We start from the raw sequence: 16,256 nt of genomic DNA, 5'->3' as shown, positions 1-16,256 counted from the left end.
AAAGTTTGCCATCAGCTCATATGAATTCACCATAAACAAACTTGAGTTTAACAAATTTTATTTAGAAGCAATACCATTGATCAGTGACTGCGATAGACAGCTGGCATATCCCAGGCGCAATTGCCGTCCCCCATCTTGACGCAAGCGTAGTTTTCGGCCTGGTAATGAACGGCCTTTTTTTTCGGTAGGTAGTCTGTCCACAGGCACTCTGTCGTGCTGGTCATGCAGCACGGGAGGGAGAGGCAGGACTTGATCTGTGGGTGACCAAAGACAGGGAAGTTATGAGCCCACGTGTCTGGAATGCTGGAAACAGAATTGCAGTGGTGTTGCTACCGTGCAGGTGCAGCCTTCTCCGTAGCGGTACAGAAGAAGCTTTTGAGTGTTGCTCAAGTCTTTCCACGGCTGATGGAATTCACAAAGGGACACGTGCAGATTGTCAGACTCTAGTCTGCCTGTATTAGAAGATGGAAGGGGAAATGTCAGAACATTGCTAAGCTAACTAAACACGTCGATGGCCCAAAATTTAGAGTTACATACCCATAAAAAGATATTCAACGTCTTGGGTCAGAGTGATTCCACATGTTGCAGTGTAGGGTGGAGTGTGAACGGCACTAAAGAGTTTCTCAGCACCCTTGAGGGTCTGAAAAAAATAATTTGTTTTACTTTTTGAAGTGCAAACATATGAAAGACCTCACCTTCAGGTGTTTGATTTCATACTTGGCGAGTCCACCACTAGCAGTGTCGCCAGGTATCACCCCAACAACCTTGGCCTTGATAACTAGAAAAGAAAAAATTAATCAACAAATAGCGTAACAGTGGAAGCCATTTTGAAAACCCTTCCAACATACCGATGATGTGGTCTTGACAGTACAACTGCTGAGGATGCATCGGTGAACAGGTGCAGGCTTGGGCTCCTTCTTCTTGAAGTCCCCACAAGGCAAAAAGCAGCAGCAGCGCAAAGTTCTCCCAGCCCATTTTTGTACCTTCAAAAGTATTCAGTTGAGCAACCACAATGGCGTTCCAGACAAATAGCTCAGTTGTGGCACACCAGCAGGTTGGCTCTAATGAACATGGAGGTGTTGTGGGTCTTTTTATAGGCTTAGACTCCGCCCACAATTAAGCGCCATCACTTGCACACACTCATTGAAGATTTTTTTCACCTGAGATTTTTATCAAAAAACAAATTAACACAGTTCCCTATCAATTGATATGCACATATTAGATATATTTGATGTATCTAGCTGGATGCACCAAAAAAAGAAATGTACAAATGTTTGTACAAGGTTACATAGTAGCTTTTCATTGGATATTTGATTTATTTGTCTGTGTGACTACTCCGGCATATAAGAATTTATTGACGTATGCTAATATTCTATTTCATGTATCTTACGTATGCACTATTTTAAAAAAATTAGCACCATGTGATTTTTGTACAGAAAAATAGTTAGGACAAAATAAGACACAAAAATCTGTACAACTTCTGACAGCATTTTTTATAAGCACTGATAACACTACAGAAATTCTGTATTTTCAAATTGCTCTCCCGTACGTTTTCTTTTAATATGTAAATAAGTTTTATTTTATCATCAAGGACACTTAAACTCAAATATAGCAATGTATATTTTGGGTGCTCCCAGTTAAAATCTGTTTAAGAGTCTTTTATACTTCATAAACATAGTTTTATATGAAAATCAGACAAGTAGAATATTCCACATGCTTGAGAAGCTTTAATCATTGATAGATGAACTCCAGCTAACTCAGAATTGGACAAATGAGTTACTTGCCCTGTTGGGTTATCCAATTTTAGAATTGACCAATTCATACAACCACCAAATGTTCTGCCATTAGTCTTCTACTCATCTTTAAGAAAACACCAAAAGCAATTGTTATTTCAACCATTTTTATTTTGAATTCATATCCTTATAAAGGTCATTCATCTCCATTGGCGCATGGCAGTAGTTCCTTTGCACCAGTCACAACAACCATCACTCGTCTTGAGACAAGCATAGTTTCGGGCCTGCTCGTGACTGCTCATCTTTCCCGGGAGGAAATCCGTCCATAGGCATTCTGTCGGCTTGGTATTGCAGCACGGGTAGGAGTAGCATGGCTTGATCTGTGGATAACCAAGGGCACCATTAACTCATAGCTCCAATGCTAATGACCCAAAGCAGTTCCGACCTCACAATCGCAGCCTTCTCCGTAGCGGTACAGCAGGTTCTTCTGGGCGGGGCTCAAAGAATCCCACGGATGATAGAAGTCACACAGGGAGATGTGCAGAGAGCTCTCAGAGTGCAGTCTGGCTGGAATAGCCAAAGATGAAATATTTTACAGCCTAAAAATGACATTTAATAGTTTGACTTTAAAAATGTCTTATACCCATAAGCACATATTCAACACCCTTGGTGAGAGAGACTCCACAAGCAGCTGAGTTGGGTCCAGTTAAAACTACAACAAAAAGCCTTTCAGCTCCCTTGAAGGTCTGCAATACAAAAAGTTAAGTTTACATCCAATTTGCATGCATGAAATTAAAATCTTAAGTTGCTCACCTTCATGTGTTTGATGGCATACTTCTTGGGTTGGACTCCGCCCTGATCACCACGAATCACTCCGAGAACTTTTGCCTTGATGACTACCAAGACAAAATATCAAGTCAAAAGGTCAAGAATGAAAACGGAGTCCCTTTCAACGTACCGACAACATCGGACTGGCAATACAACTGCTGTGGATGAATCGGGAAACAACTGCAGGCTTGCGCTCCTTGGTCTTGGAGGGCCCACAAGGTGAGCAGCAGCAGGGGCAGCCCAAAGTTCTTCCAGCTCATCCTTGAACCTTCTGGGAAAATTCAAAACAATAATAAGAATTTAGTTGTGCTAGCAGTCTGGTGAGCTAGAAGACCAGCTCAGTTGTGTCAGAACAGGAGCTCGGCTTTGGTGAGGGCGACGAGGGTCTTTTTATAGGGGCTGACTCCGCCCACAATTAAGCAACATCACCTGCATGCACTGATGATTGCTTTCACAAACCAAATTAAAGTGGTTTCCTATAAATAAATAAATACCCACAAATGACTCAGATCCATTTTCCAAATAAATAGATCAATTTCTATTCCTCCATATGTAACTGTACAAATTCAAAAGTTAATTTACAATTACAAACTTTCCTAAATATTTATCAAGGATCACATCTTCTCCCTATTCCAATTTTTATTTTCTTTGAAACTGTTAAATTAATTCAAAGTTTTGTGTTCATATACTATATTCAAGCTTTGTGAATTATAAGAGTAGTCACTTTATGAACACACAAATTTCATTTTAATGATTTGGTGCAAACTGTTAAAACCACAACTATTTTTCCCAAACATGCAGATCAAATTTTATTTAAATCAAAACAGATTTGAGCTAAATTGCTGACTCTTGAAGGACAAGTTCATGATGGTGGTTTTGGACAGGCAACCACTCATGAGCCACTTTAATGACGCTTTGTGTTTGCAAGGAATCATGACAGCCATCAAGCAAGCAGGCCAGCTCACATTGACCAACCACGAATATTTGGGTACTTTAAGTTCACCAGTTCCAAGTCATCAGGAATCAAAAGAAACATTGCATTGATTCAATTCAGTTTTATTTCAAATAATTATCCTTTCACAGCCAGTTGTCCATTTTGGGCATAGATAGCCGGCTGGTGCCAAACACAACAGCCATCACTCATCTTGACGCAAGTGTAGTTTTGAGCCTGGACACGATTGCCCACCTTCCCGGGTAGGAAATCAGTCCACAAACATTCCGTCGGGCCACTCATGCAGCACGGGTATTTGAAGCAGGACCTGATCTGTTGGTGACCAAAGGGATTTAGTCAGAAGCAACCGCTAATGCTAATCCAGCGGTTGGATTCCTACCACGCAAGCGCAGCCCTTTCCATAGTGGTACAGAAGATGTTTTTGAATGTTGCTCAAGGCCTCCAGTGGCTGAAATAAGTCACACAGGGAGAGATGCAGACTGCCATCCGAGTGCAGTCTACCTGTTACGGCATGAGAGGAAAGTCACATGGGTAGTTAAAAAGTAGCCTTAATTGACTGTTTTGTATGGTAGCTTTTTATACCCATGAGAAGATATTCAGTGCCCTTGGTCAGACTGACGCCACATAGTGCAGAGTTGGGGCCAGTGTAAATGGCATCGAAAAATTTTACCGGACCCTTGTAGGTCTGAAAAAGAAATTGCAATTTGTTTCTAATCTGAATAGTTAGATAATGTTAAGGGTCTCACCTTAATTTGTTTGATGTCATACTTGGTGGGTCTATTTTTGCCTTGCTCTCCAGGTATCACACCAACAATCTTTGCCTTGATGACTAGAAGATGCATTCAAACCAAAACGGAGCCATTTTAGAAGGAAAAAGCAAAATAACCATTTAGGCTCATTCAACTTACCGACAACATCTGCTTGGCAGTACAACTGCTGCGGATGAGTCGGGAAACAGCTACATGCTTGCACTCCTTCGTCTTGGAGCCCCCACAAGCTGAGCAGCAGCAGGGGTAGCACAAGGTTCTTCCAGCTCATTTTTGGACAGTCAAGGAGACAACAATAAAGTAGCAGAAGGTTTTCACTCGACATGCACCCAGGTTTCATGCGTTTCCAGAATCCTTCTGCTGTACACACTCCTTCTGGACCTTTTATAGGTGTAGACTCCGCCCACAATTAGGTGACAACATCTGCACGCACTGATGATTATTTTCAGCTGGAACTTTCATCACAAACCACATTAAAAAGATTGACTTGGAAAGGATGTATTATCTTATCAAAATCCTATATTTATCAATCCTAATGTATATAAGAAATCAAACTCCATTGTTTTTGACTCTATGTAATCGACATTCATTTTCCTTCATCGCTAACCAAGATAGCTGCTTAGAATTAAATACACAAATTTAAAATGATTTGCATCAAATGTAATATAAAATATTAAAATTGTTGTCGCCAGAAACTCAGTAGGCAGCCAAGTATGACATCAGGAAGCAAGAAACACACTCATAGTCTTATTTATACATAGTCAGCTTTATGTGTCGAATGTTCAAAAGTTACACAACAACCAAAACCGCATTTGTGAAAACCTCAAAACTCCATCCAGAAATACTAGAAAAGCCATTAATATGATCAGACAGTAGTAATTAAAACAAATTTATTCTGTAGTCCCTCTTTTATTGTCAGGATTACATCAAAAATTCCAAGCGTATTTCAGGTGGGCCAGTGCCCTCACGATGCCCCCACGACCGCCGCCAGTGACTCAAAGTGTATAAAAAGATTGATGCTTAAATTAAACACCTTTATAAAAACATGACTTGCCCCAAAGTGAATATGGACGTTTAGTGGGCATAAAAAAAAAGTCTGTGAAATGTTGACATCACTTTGATTTCCGGGTGTGATAGCTAGCAGTCGAAAGGGACATATATTATTTCCGTATAACTTACACACTTCCTTCTTACTCATCAGTCACTTTCTGTTTCTGTTCCTTCACAAACACTGTAGTACCTTATCAAATGTATTCATTTGTTGGCTGGTGCGAATAAAATAAAAATAGTCATCCGCCAAGGTCCTGAGGTAAATCAGATTTAGGAAAAAACTATCAAAAATAGAATACATAACATTTGGTGTATAAATACTGATAAAACTGTTGCGGTGGTGAGAAAGCGGACGCAACCGATCAAGGACACTTGTTGCTTTTGTTATTCCACATGGCTGACATGTTCTTCCAAACACGCGTGTTATTTCGTGGAGTTCAGTCGCTCATAAGACACAACAAACAAAAAAATACGGACGGGCGACTGCAAATGTGCTTCACTAACAACGGGAGACTTTTCATTTTGTTTCACTGGCAGGAGGAGAAGAGCCCAGCAGAGGAGATTTTAGAGAAACCTAAAAGATGAAAGAAAATTGAATTTGGATGAAAAAGTAGGAGGAGTTTCAAAATTCTCCATATTTCCATAAGTGTGAAGAGTTTACTTACAGGGGAGGGAGGCTTGGCAAAGTTGAGGTGAGCGTAGAGAAGCACGGCGATGTCATTCTGGCTGGCCTCCAGCGCGATGGAGAGCGCAGTGCTGCCATCCTGAAACACAGCAGCAGAAGAACGTGGACATTTCTCAGCGTGTATTTTGACAGAAGAATTTCTTATGCGGAAAAAAAAAATGCATTTTGAGCTAACGCGCTCACATTATCAGTAAGGGTGGCGTCGCAGCCGGGCACAGATAGCAGCTGTCGCACAATGTCCACGTGACCGTGCTCGCAGGCGCACATGAGCGCCGTGGAGCCATCTTCGTCGCGGATGTTGACCTGGGCCCCGCAGGACAGGAGGGCTCGCACCATGTCGCCCCGGCCGTGGCTGACCGCCAGCATCAGTGCTGTTTGACCGGCCTGGCAAGACAAAAAAAAATTGCTAATGCTATGATGGCCTGATCTTGCAGTAACAGCAAATGTGCAGTAGAGGGCGCACCTGGCTGGCTTTGGCATTGACGTCCCCGGTTCGCAGCAACTGCAGGACGGCTTGAAGGTCGCTGTCTGAGTGGAAGGCAGCCAGAGCGGTGAGCATGATAGCCGTGTAGCCCGCCTTGTTCTGTTTGTCAGCATTACACAGACCTGCCGTGGAAAAAAAAAAAAAGATGTTTAATATTTGAATACTCTAACAGACATCAAATAGACTTGACTCACCGGTGTCAAGCAGCAGTTTGACCACGGGGAAGTTGGAATGCGAGACGGTGTAGTGCAGCGCCGTGTTTCCGTTGCCGTCCGCCATGTTGATGATAAACTGCAGCAGCTGAGGCGAGATGGCTGCAAAAGCATCCATGTAGGCCCGGACCATCGCCACGTCCGCCGCTTTGTGGCAGGACACGCGCAGCCACTCTTGTAGCACGCTGGTGTACGCCTCCCTCTGAGCAAACACGCAATGAGGACACACACGTCATGCAAAAGTGACAAAAGTTTCGAAGTCCTTTCTGGCAGTGAGGACGGCGAGTTGGCGTACCGCTCCTTGCTGGCTGAATGCGTTGGGCTCTCCGAGGGCCTTCTGAAGGTCACGAAGAGCTGACACGAGGCTGTTGCTTAGTTCCAACCTGGAATGATGACATTGAATTTGTCATTGTGCCCATCTACAAATCACTTGTGCGCTTACCTGATTTGTTTTGTGGGGACGCTCACAGACTCGGATTCTGAGGGATCCGGGGAGTCCGCCTGCTGCCCGGCAACTTCTGAACTCTGAGTGGCACACGGAGGGGTTGCTGAAGAGGTCACGGCCGACTCGGATTCAGTGCTGGTGGCTAATGTCGGGTCGACACTCTCCTGGCAGGCAGAAGCGTTTGCTGGACATGTGGCAGCCGGGCTGGCGCAGGGCGCTGAAGTCTGGGGGGAACATTCTGGTGCCGCAGACTCGGTCGCTGGTGACTGTTGAGATGTTTCCGCGGTTGCAGGCGGAGAGTCGGAGCGCTCGGTTGCCGAGCGGACTGTTGTCTGCGGGGGTACGTCGCCCTCTAGAGTCCGGGAGGATTGCTGGTGCTCGGCCGTGGACTCTGGCAGTTTTTCCCTGGCTTCGTGATACTCGCTGGAGTCGCTCTCCTCGTCAGAGCTGCTGCTGTCGTCGGACGACGTCGACTCGTAACTGAGGCCGAACAACGTGAACATTTGTATGTCGGTAGCCATAAATCTCAAATGTCAGAAGTGGCGTAAAATGAGGACGCCACTTAAATGAGACATACCCCCCATTAACGCCAATGAAGTGCAAGTTTTTCTTGGTGGATGGAGAGCCGGGTTCCCCCTCCGCTTTGCGCTTCATGATGGACCTCAGGGAGGATTGGGGAGACGAGGCTGTGCAAAAGGTTCCAATCAGTCGCTTCAAAAACAGCAGAATGGAGCAGCGTCTCCAACAACAGCTTACCTGTGGCGTCTTGAAGCGTCTCGGCGCCTCCTTGCAGGCGCGTTTCGTCTTCCTTGAAGTACACGGCGGTAATCTGATCGCCGGCCGTGCCGACGGCGATGTTGGGTACGGGCACGGACGTTGACAACTCGCTCTTGAGGATGTCGCGCACCTGCTTGGAGCTGACTGCAATCGGTAACCCCGCCGCGGCTTCTGGAGAAGAAAACAATCAATTGTAGAGACAACTTCTCGGCCTTTACCTGAAATGTAATTAAAATGGTTCTTCCAGTACCTGCTGAGCCACCAGGGGGCGAGCCACAGCCGACGGCTCGGAGCAGAGAGCCCACCTCCACCACGGTGGGCCGCTCCAGCGTGTAGACTTGGATGCCAACGGTTCTCTGCTGCCTGTGGGGGGACTGCTGCGTGAAGCTGACCACAGTCTGCAGGTTGCCGTCCTGCAGCTCCTGCCAGCCCATGGTGGTGGCCATCACCGGGTGCTCGGCCCGAGGGCCATCGTCCTTCGGGGCGGACGTGGCCTGCAGCTGCGCGGCGTGCAGCTCCTCCATCATTCTTTTCAGCTGAGCCTCCAGATGAACCACTTGGTTCTTGAGAGCCTCAGCCTCAGGTAGGAGACCCAGGTCCACCTCCCGAACGCCTACCCCCACCTGTCGACTGCTCCTCTCGCCTTCCGGTCCCACTCCGATTGTGCGCAGCTCCCGTTTAGCATCCGGCCTGGCTCCGGCTACGATAACAGTGTCCTCGATTTCGCATCCCGAGTCTTGTTTGGAGCCTTCCGGCGCGGTGGGAGACGTCGCCCCCGGTGGCTTGTTGGCAACCTTCTCTCCTGCGCTCACTTCTTCTTCGGGAATGTCGATGTATAGCTCGCCTCGGCTCCGACCTCGGTTGAAACCCATGGTGTGGCCCAGAAACTTCTGGCTCTTCAGTTGGACGCTGAGCTGTCGCTTCTCTTCCTGCAGGACGGAGATCTTCACCTGGAGCACGGGGATGGTCTTCACCTGTTCCTCTAGGTCTCGGATCTTCCTGAGGGCGGCCGCCATCTGCTCCCGGACGTGCTGAAGGTGGGCCGGGGTGGGCGTCACCGGCGTGGACAGCCCAGAGTTTATAGGAGTGAAGGTTCCTCCACCTCCTCCTGCACCATGGGCCCGGTTGAAGCTATGCGCGCTACTGATGGAGGTGTTGGAGCCCGCCACGCTGCTGTGCATGCTGCCCAAGTTGGAGAACCTCCTCGCTTCCTTCTCCTCTTCCAGCTTCCGACGTGCATCCAACAAGGTCTTCTCCACGCGGGCGGTGCTGAAGTTGGGCCTGTGTGTCGTGTGGTAGCCCGGAGCGCAGTAGGAGAAGGAGGAGTGGCGACTGTCGGCGCTGGCGTTGGAGCACAGAGACTCCGTGGAGGTCCACCAGGAGCCGCTGTAGCCGTAGCCGCCGCGGGGTAGCGAGCCGTAGCGCGGCCGCCGTTGAATGGGCACCCTCTTGATAGTGTTTCCCTTCTCGATGTCGTTGACATATTTAAGGAAGTCCAAATCCAGACGGTAGCCATAGGGGGTCTCCACTGAGTAGGGCGCCTCCTGCTCCTTGCCGTGGAGGGAGGGGGGAGCCGGCGAGCTGAGCTTCCCTGCAGCGGAAGGAAATCAACTTTAAACAAAAGGAAATCTGCGTCTAATCTTGGGCTCAGACTTCAGAAAATGGGATCAAGTCTTATTTGTGCGGCCGGATGTGATTTAGCGGCCTCCCTTGCAAAGACGTCACTCCAATGATAATTTATTTTCTCATTGCGTCACCGTAAAATGGGATTAAGGTAAACTGAGACGTACCTGGGAAGCCGGACTCCATATGCAGCACTTGAGCCATTTTAGGCAGGCGGCTGCTGGAAACTTGTCACCTGGAAGAAGAACAGAAACATTTGAATTGACTTCAGCAGTTGCCACGGCGACACTGCATAACACGCAAGACAAGTCCTCACTTGCACTTTTTCATCACATCATTGTTATTGTGTGGCTCCAGATTGACCCCCCGCCATCCTGCTCCACCCCCACCCCCCCGTCTGGCTAATTTTATCCGTCCATTTTTCGTGGGTCACAGTCGCCGGTTGGTGTTTGTTTCTCTTCTTAGTCTGCGTAGAAGAAGAGTTACGGGGGGAAAAGTTTCCTGGCAGCCAATTCCAGGACAGAGGTTTGAGACTCGCAGCCTTATTAGGAATCGTCTGCGCACGCGAACTTCTGCCTCGCAAAAAATCGAGCTTAAGGTCTTCCATGCCCCCTCCTCCCTCCCGTTTCTTTCTCCACCATTTGCCCAAACGTCAGCTGATGATCAGGAGTTCTCAGCTGGTCCAAATGTGCTCTGTGCTAATTGCGTAGGAGCGTGATGTATTTTTCTCAAACACATGACCGTTTGTTCCCACCACAAGCTCAGCCCGCATCACAGTTTGGAAAAAAATTAACTTCCTCGGTCCTAGCGGATGTAATATTTAACTCGATTCAGACAGATGACTTTCAGTGTTTGTAGCTGGATTAAATCATTATCATTATCACGGCTGTCACTTTTTAAATTCGGGATATTCTCTCTTTTGTGGCTCGCTCGCTGCTGAAAAGTAGGACGCTTGGAAACCCTGACTAAATGAACTTGGTATGTTTGAAGCCCCCGAGTCAGTTTAATGTCTCGCTGCCATTCCGCTTATCTGGGCCCTTCATCACCCGCTCATACCAACACCGCCACACAGACACACATTCCTACAATATAGTACAAGCGGGGCCATTTTGACATTAAGGCGTAGCCGCTGAAAAAAGAGTCAGTTCCTGTAGTTTGATAGGTTTGATGAGTAAGCCAAAAATATTGGAGCACGCTTCCAGAGAGGAATTTGTCTTTCCAGCAGCGATTTGGATGACTTTTCACAAGCAGGATTTATGGCGACCAGGAAAATGGGTGATGGGAAATACATGAAGACCAAATCAGTGACGTGGAATAATCAGAATCAAGGATGAAGGCGCTGTGTTTCGTTTTGGGTCTCTGTTTATATCTCCAGTGTGGAATTAAAGTGTCACATTGATGTAGTGTGTGCGTGAGAGGGGGCGGAGTTGACAGGGGACAGTTGATGAGATATAATTAGAGTGTGCAGCTACGCAACCAAACATCCTCAACTTGGCCGACTGGCGGCCGAGACGCGATTCAACTCTGAGACACAAATTCTTTTTTTCCCACATCAGCGCCCGAAAAAGAAAAAAAAAAAGGGGGGGGGGTTACGCCCACAGCAACAAGCCTCCCTCCGCATCTGTCTCGCTGGCAGTCATGCACTCGTTTTGCACTGAGAGTTCCATTGAGATGATAAACTAACAGAGACACGGCCTGTTCTCACTCATTCTCGAAGCCTTTAAACAAAAAAAAATAAAAGTCGTCATACTGCCATTTTCAACCTCATGCAGGACAAAAAAAATAAATAAAAAACTAGCTCCGCCCCCTTTGTGGTGATCCCTTCCAGTGCATCTGCGTGTCAAGTTAATGGAGGTTAACTCCTCCACTGCCTTGCCTGTAAGATTAAAAACCCGTCGTGGGAAAGATTCGGGTCAGCCTGCGCTCAATGCACATCTGTGGAATGTCCCGTAAGATTTTCACATTACACGTTTGACCTCCCCGGCACTCCCGCGCGCCGCTATCTGCGAGAGATGTGATTCACAGGACGTGTAGAGATTTTCTTTCAAAAGCTCGGGACCACCCCGAAGAGTTTCAAATCGATGTGGTTGTGACTCCTCCAAGTGTATCAAACTCACCGCTTGCACTCGAACTGAGTCACCTCGCTGTTGCCATTACAAAAGGATTAAATCTCACTGTTGCATAGTCAGAGTTGTTGTTTTTTCTTCCCCACTAAGTTTCCCAAGCCCGAGAATGGTTTTTGAATTAAGAAGAGCATATTTTCCGTTTCATACCAGCAACGACGGGGGCTCGTTCGTCGCCGCTTTTTCTTTAACTGCCGTCCTTCTTTTGCTTTCTTAGGCCGCCACCTGCAAAAAAACGACAAGAAAAAAATGTTTAACGCGATGAACGACAACTATAACTCATCAAAAAAAAAAAAAAAAAGGTAAAATTGTAGTCATCAGACATTGTTCGCTACGCCATTAAAGTTGTTGACTCAGAGATAAAAAGAGCCCGATGTCTGGTTGGAAGAGGCCGGCCCACGCAACATTCTAAACACGACTTGCAACGCCAGCAAAAACATTCCAAGCTTTCTGAGAGACACCGCCGATGTGAACAATAAAGAGAAGCGGACCTGCTTGCGGCGCGGTGGGTAGCTCCGAGGCGGCCGAGCATCTCCTCAGGGGTTGATTGTGAAATGTGTTCTTTGAACAGCTGCACGAGTCACCTTCAAATTCACGGTTAAGGTCAGGAGACGAAAACCACAATTCCACCAATCAGCTTGCGGTTTGGGACCGTAAATCTGACCTTTCCACCGCCGGGTGTGACGGCAAAATAATGTGACGTCATTCCATGACAAGTACAAGATGGTGGATCAAACCAAAAGTACAGTTTGTCATTATCAAGGCTTTACATTCCTTTGCTGTGTAGGGAGTAGCGTGACCGCGTCTGCTGACTGTCAAACTCCAACGGCCATCTTTTTTTTTTCCTTCCAAGTTTGCCGTGACCTTTTCCAAAGATCAAAACAAGCCTTGTTGTTACCGCTGCTGCTGAGCTCATTGTGTCACGTCAGAGGCGCTGCCGTGTCGTGAGGGCGGAGCGGCCCGGGTAGCAACAACCCTTTTTCGCCGGGCTGCAAACCACAAAGAGCCATTCATGCAAGGGCCTCCGTTCCACAGCTGGTTTTAATATCAAGCGAGGCGGGGCATCGGCGGAGGAAGACAGACAGCGTGTGCACGTCCCCACCTCAAAACAAACAAATAAATGCACAAGTGTTGTTTAAGACCCACACCCTGACACTCAAGTGGTTTGGATTTCCAGGAAACGCACCGCTAAACGCTTTGAATCTTGATTAGGCCAAAAGACACGCTCAGACGGAAGATGATGAAGCGTTTTTAGGCTACAACCCGCCGTTTGTGCATAAATACTTTGAACTCACGGATCCCGTCCAAAGCCTTTCCCGCTCCCACGTATCCACAAACACAGCTGAGGCCTTGAAGCCAGGTAAAAACTTCCAATTTGTCAGGAGAAACATTTGCAATGACATTTCCCGGGTAATTAACGCTAATGCGTGGAGGTCCGATGGAGGAAGGCTTTACAGGAAAGGGAGAAACCCCCAAGGGGCCCGGTAACAACCCGGTCACTTCCTCCCAACTAAGGCAAAGAACGTGAAAGTAAAGCGAAACGTTTTTTGCGTGGAAACTTTGGCCCACGAGTGTGAATCACTGCAAATCCAGGATATAGTCAAGTCCCACATGGGCGAGCGCACACATGAAGGAGATCACGCACAAGCTCAGAAGTAACAAAAAGTCAATATGTAATTTAAAAAGTCTTCGCCCCGGAAGATGACTATGATTTCTACATTCCACGTCTAAAAATACCCGGACAAAAGAGCGAGCTCATGAGGAGCAGAAGGCAGAGAGAGCACTTTATCTCTCCTGACTGAAGCTCATTTATGGTCAAGACTTTCTTTCCTCGGGGGCCACGAATCTTAATGGAGACGCACCAAGCGGTTACACAACAGCAGGGACGTGTCTATTCGCTGAGACGTCTGGGTCTGCCTCCGTGTGGAAAACAGATGGCTTCTTTCAGTCCACTATAGAATACGTCAGTAAAATGTATACAGTAGATTGTTAACATGAGGAGATCTTAGCGTGCTGGAATTTGCCGACCTCGTGACGCACGCGGCGACACGGACGGGCCAATGGGATGTCGCCACAGGGACTCTGCCCTTTTGGAAAAATCCCTGCTCCTCGCATTAAAATGCAGGACGGAGGCGTTAAGGATGGCGGCGTGCTGAGCGGTTTGGCGCTGGCCTGAGAGGGAGGGGCCGGGCGGCTCGCGTTACTCCTTGAGCGTAAACGCCCGGCGGCACGGCTGGTGGGTCATCACAACAGGAAACTGAGCAAGGGAGAGGCACCGGAAAGAAACAAGCTAAAAAAAAAAAGGGGGGGGGGGTTAATTGAGGGTGGGGATTAAGAATGATGGCAGCGGCAGCAGTCGTCAAGGGAGGAAGATGGAGACCTGACGGAAGGAAGATGCTTGTTCGAAGCGGAGATGAGGTTAAATGCTCTGGTCCGGTGGAGATGGGATGCCAGAGCACGGGAAGTCATTTTAGTCCGCAGATCTTATCGGTTCCTTCTCTCATTTAATAAGCTTGAAACAATACAATATTGAAACTGAAAAGTAGTGGACGACACAATCCCCCCGGTTGTTTGAGTTTCAGGTTTCCATTCTATTAGGGAAGCTCAAGTCGGATTACTGGACTTTCCTCTTCATCCCAATGAGACCGTATGCCCATATGAAAACAGTACCCGCCTATGTTTTTGCACTGGGACAGCATATTTGTTTAGACTCCTGCCATAAGAACACACGTTTTTCTTTTTTTAAAAATGCCAGAGTACGTAATATTCAAGATTCAAACCTTGCAAGTTAGAACTAATGGGCCGCCCGTTGCCTTTATCCTGATGAAACCTCAAAGATGAACTCTTTCATTCATCAGCTAAGGTCCATTAAAAAGTCGTTTTGCTTCGCCACGCACTCTCTCAAGACACTTTGAATGTTAAACAAGAGAAAAAAAAAGCTACCTTTCATCAAGGAACTTTCCACATTTGAGTGATACATCGCATTGTTGCACAAGAACAGATGCTTCATTATCAAGCCGTGCACTCGGTCGGCAACGTCACGCAGGTTCCGGACTGTAATTTCATTAGTCCTGCCGGCGTGTGGCCCGGTGTGCAAATGGGGTTTATGACCCCCGCATTCCATCGCAGCCCCCAGCGAGGGCGTCCGAAAGTTGCAATGAGATGCATTGCATTCCAGAGACGAAACTCCACGGGGTCCCCAGGAGTTAAAAACAATGCCGAATCCCGTTACATTTGGTAGCGAACAGCTAAGGGTCGTGTTACGCCTGTAACAAAATGGTTCCAGTGGGTGGTTCTGAAGCATTCGGTTGGGTGGGCTCACTTCAACGAGTGTGACACAAACAGAGGAGCCGCACAGCACTCAGCGGGCCGACCGCTGGTATTGAACGCGGCCCGCTGCACACCAGCGCCAACAGTGCCACATTGTACAGAGGATTGGTACATGTGGCGGACCAGCCAAGCCCGTGACTACACCCCCGCATCCTGCCGTGGTCCGCATATTTCTCATTAGTGACATCAGTTCACTTGAGAACCCAGACAACTGGGCTTATTATCAAATAGCTTGCCATAAAAGTGTGTCATAGACAATCCCATGTGGACTTTTTGGGTCAGTCACCCTTCATCCATCTATTGAGGAGCCCTGCCAAAGCTTCAGGCGGCCGCTGGACAGCTCCAACTAGGCAAGCTCCTTTTGAGGGGGGGAGTGAAGAAAGAAAAAAAAAAGTGGACCAACATCTGGAAGCAATGAGGAGCAGAAAGCGCGGACCCACCCTCTCCCCTGAGCAGCTGCATGAATATTCTCGTTTTTTTTTAAAAGTAATGACACTGTAAAAAATGATTTGCCTTAGGCATGGATGGTGGGCGGGTGGGGCGTCACATGTTATGCTGTAATGCTGACACTTCTTTGGTCAAATAAGTTGTAACAATTAGCACGCACTACACAAATAGCCTTTAGAACCTTTAGAACAATACACGAGATGATTGATGGAATGGATAGACATTTTAAGCACACAAAACGGATGAAGACAATTAACCGGGATGAAAACGTAAACACAAATGTTCTACGGACGACTATTTCGAATTTTGATTCAAATTATTATAATAAAAGCGAATATTGCAAATCTCGCTAGCTTGAGAGCACGAGACCCATTCATCACATGGCAAAAGGACGTGAAAGAAAACTAATTTTAACAGCCAGATTTACTAGGTTTAAAAGCAAATGAGCATTTTAGAAGCTTTATAACGGCCTTACTTTTCGGAAAAAAATATAAAATAGGATCGACTGTTATGGGGTGAAAAAAGTCAAAGCTAGCGGCTCAAGCGATGCACGTGCCAATCGCACTCAATGAAAGAGCTTTTCTTTTATTTATTTTTACTCCTTTTGTTTTAAAATAGCAAATAAAACAGAAGTAAGAGGCTGCTCTTACCTGCCCCTCGTCTTTGTAAATCCTTCCAGCCGCCTCGGCCTGGGAGCGCTCACTGACAGACAGACAAAAACACCGCAGCCAGGATGCTCGGCGCGCCTCCTCCTGCTCTTCTTAAAGGGCCAGCAGCACCTATTCCGCAGTCCTGCAGAT

General features: G+C 47.1%; 4 protein-coding genes across 6 annotated transcripts; all 4 read right to left on the bottom strand.

Annotated features, from left to right (window-relative positions):
- Positions 1-80: 80 nt before the first annotated feature.
- LOC133170748 (metalloproteinase inhibitor 2-like) lies at positions 81-975 on the bottom strand. The gene is made up of 5 exons (XM_061303879.1): positions 849-975; positions 696-778; positions 538-640; positions 334-452; positions 81-254 (listed from the first exon to the last, which is right to left on the bottom strand). Exons 1-5 carry the CDS (start codon positions 973-975, stop codon positions 81-83), a joined length of 606 nt encoding a protein of 201 aa, XP_061159863.1.
- Positions 976-1,933: 958 nt separating this feature from the next.
- LOC133170747 (metalloproteinase inhibitor 2-like) lies at positions 1,934-2,821 on the bottom strand. The gene is made up of 5 exons (XM_061303878.1): positions 2,692-2,821; positions 2,547-2,629; positions 2,377-2,479; positions 2,179-2,300; positions 1,934-2,113 (listed from the first exon to the last, which is right to left on the bottom strand). Exons 1-5 carry the CDS (start codon positions 2,819-2,821, stop codon positions 1,934-1,936), a joined length of 618 nt encoding a protein of 205 aa, XP_061159862.1.
- An 809-nt stretch (positions 2,822-3,630) lies between these two features.
- LOC133170065 (metalloproteinase inhibitor 2-like) lies at positions 3,631-4,889 on the bottom strand. Its single transcript, XM_061302716.1, has 5 exons — positions 4,422-4,889; positions 4,260-4,342; positions 4,096-4,198; positions 3,893-4,014; positions 3,631-3,825 (listed from the first exon to the last, which is right to left on the bottom strand). The coding sequence occupies exons 1-5, from the start codon at positions 4,618-4,620 to the stop codon at positions 3,631-3,633; spliced, it is 702 nt and encodes a 233-aa protein (XP_061158700.1). The 5' UTR covers positions 4,621-4,889.
- Positions 4,890-5,027: 138 nt separating this feature from the next.
- On the bottom strand, positions 5,028-16,236 carry kank2 (KN motif and ankyrin repeat domains 2). Of its 3 annotated transcripts, none has more exons than XM_061302560.1 (13): positions 16,107-16,236; positions 11,830-11,904; positions 9,724-9,791; positions 8,184-9,524; positions 7,913-8,104; positions 7,734-7,842; positions 7,154-7,636; positions 7,007-7,094; positions 6,694-6,913; positions 6,479-6,621; positions 6,199-6,399; positions 5,996-6,094; positions 5,028-5,904 (listed from the first exon to the last, which is right to left on the bottom strand). In XM_061302560.1, exons 3-13 carry the CDS (start codon positions 9,758-9,760, stop codon positions 5,848-5,850), a joined length of 2,970 nt encoding a protein of 989 aa, XP_061158544.1. In that variant the 5' UTR covers positions 9,761-9,791; positions 11,830-11,904; positions 16,107-16,236; the 3' UTR covers positions 5,028-5,847. The 3 variants fall into 3 exon arrangements, with proteins under 3 accessions (XP_061158544.1, XP_061158546.1, XP_061158545.1); XM_061302562.1 differs by having other exon boundaries at positions 7,913-8,101; XM_061302561.1 differs by lacking the exon at positions 16,107-16,236 and adding an exon at positions 12,171-12,662.
- Positions 16,237-16,256: the final 20 nt, after the last annotated feature.

Source organism: Syngnathus typhle, linkage group LG17 (genome assembly GCF_033458585.1).
Source record: "Syngnathus typhle isolate RoL2023-S1 ecotype Sweden linkage group LG17, RoL_Styp_1.0, whole genome shotgun sequence".
NCBI lineage: Eukaryota > Metazoa > Chordata > Actinopteri > Syngnathiformes > Syngnathidae > Syngnathus > Syngnathus typhle.
Note: the sequence above shows the minus strand (reverse complement) of the source record. Positions and strands in the feature narration are given on the sequence as shown.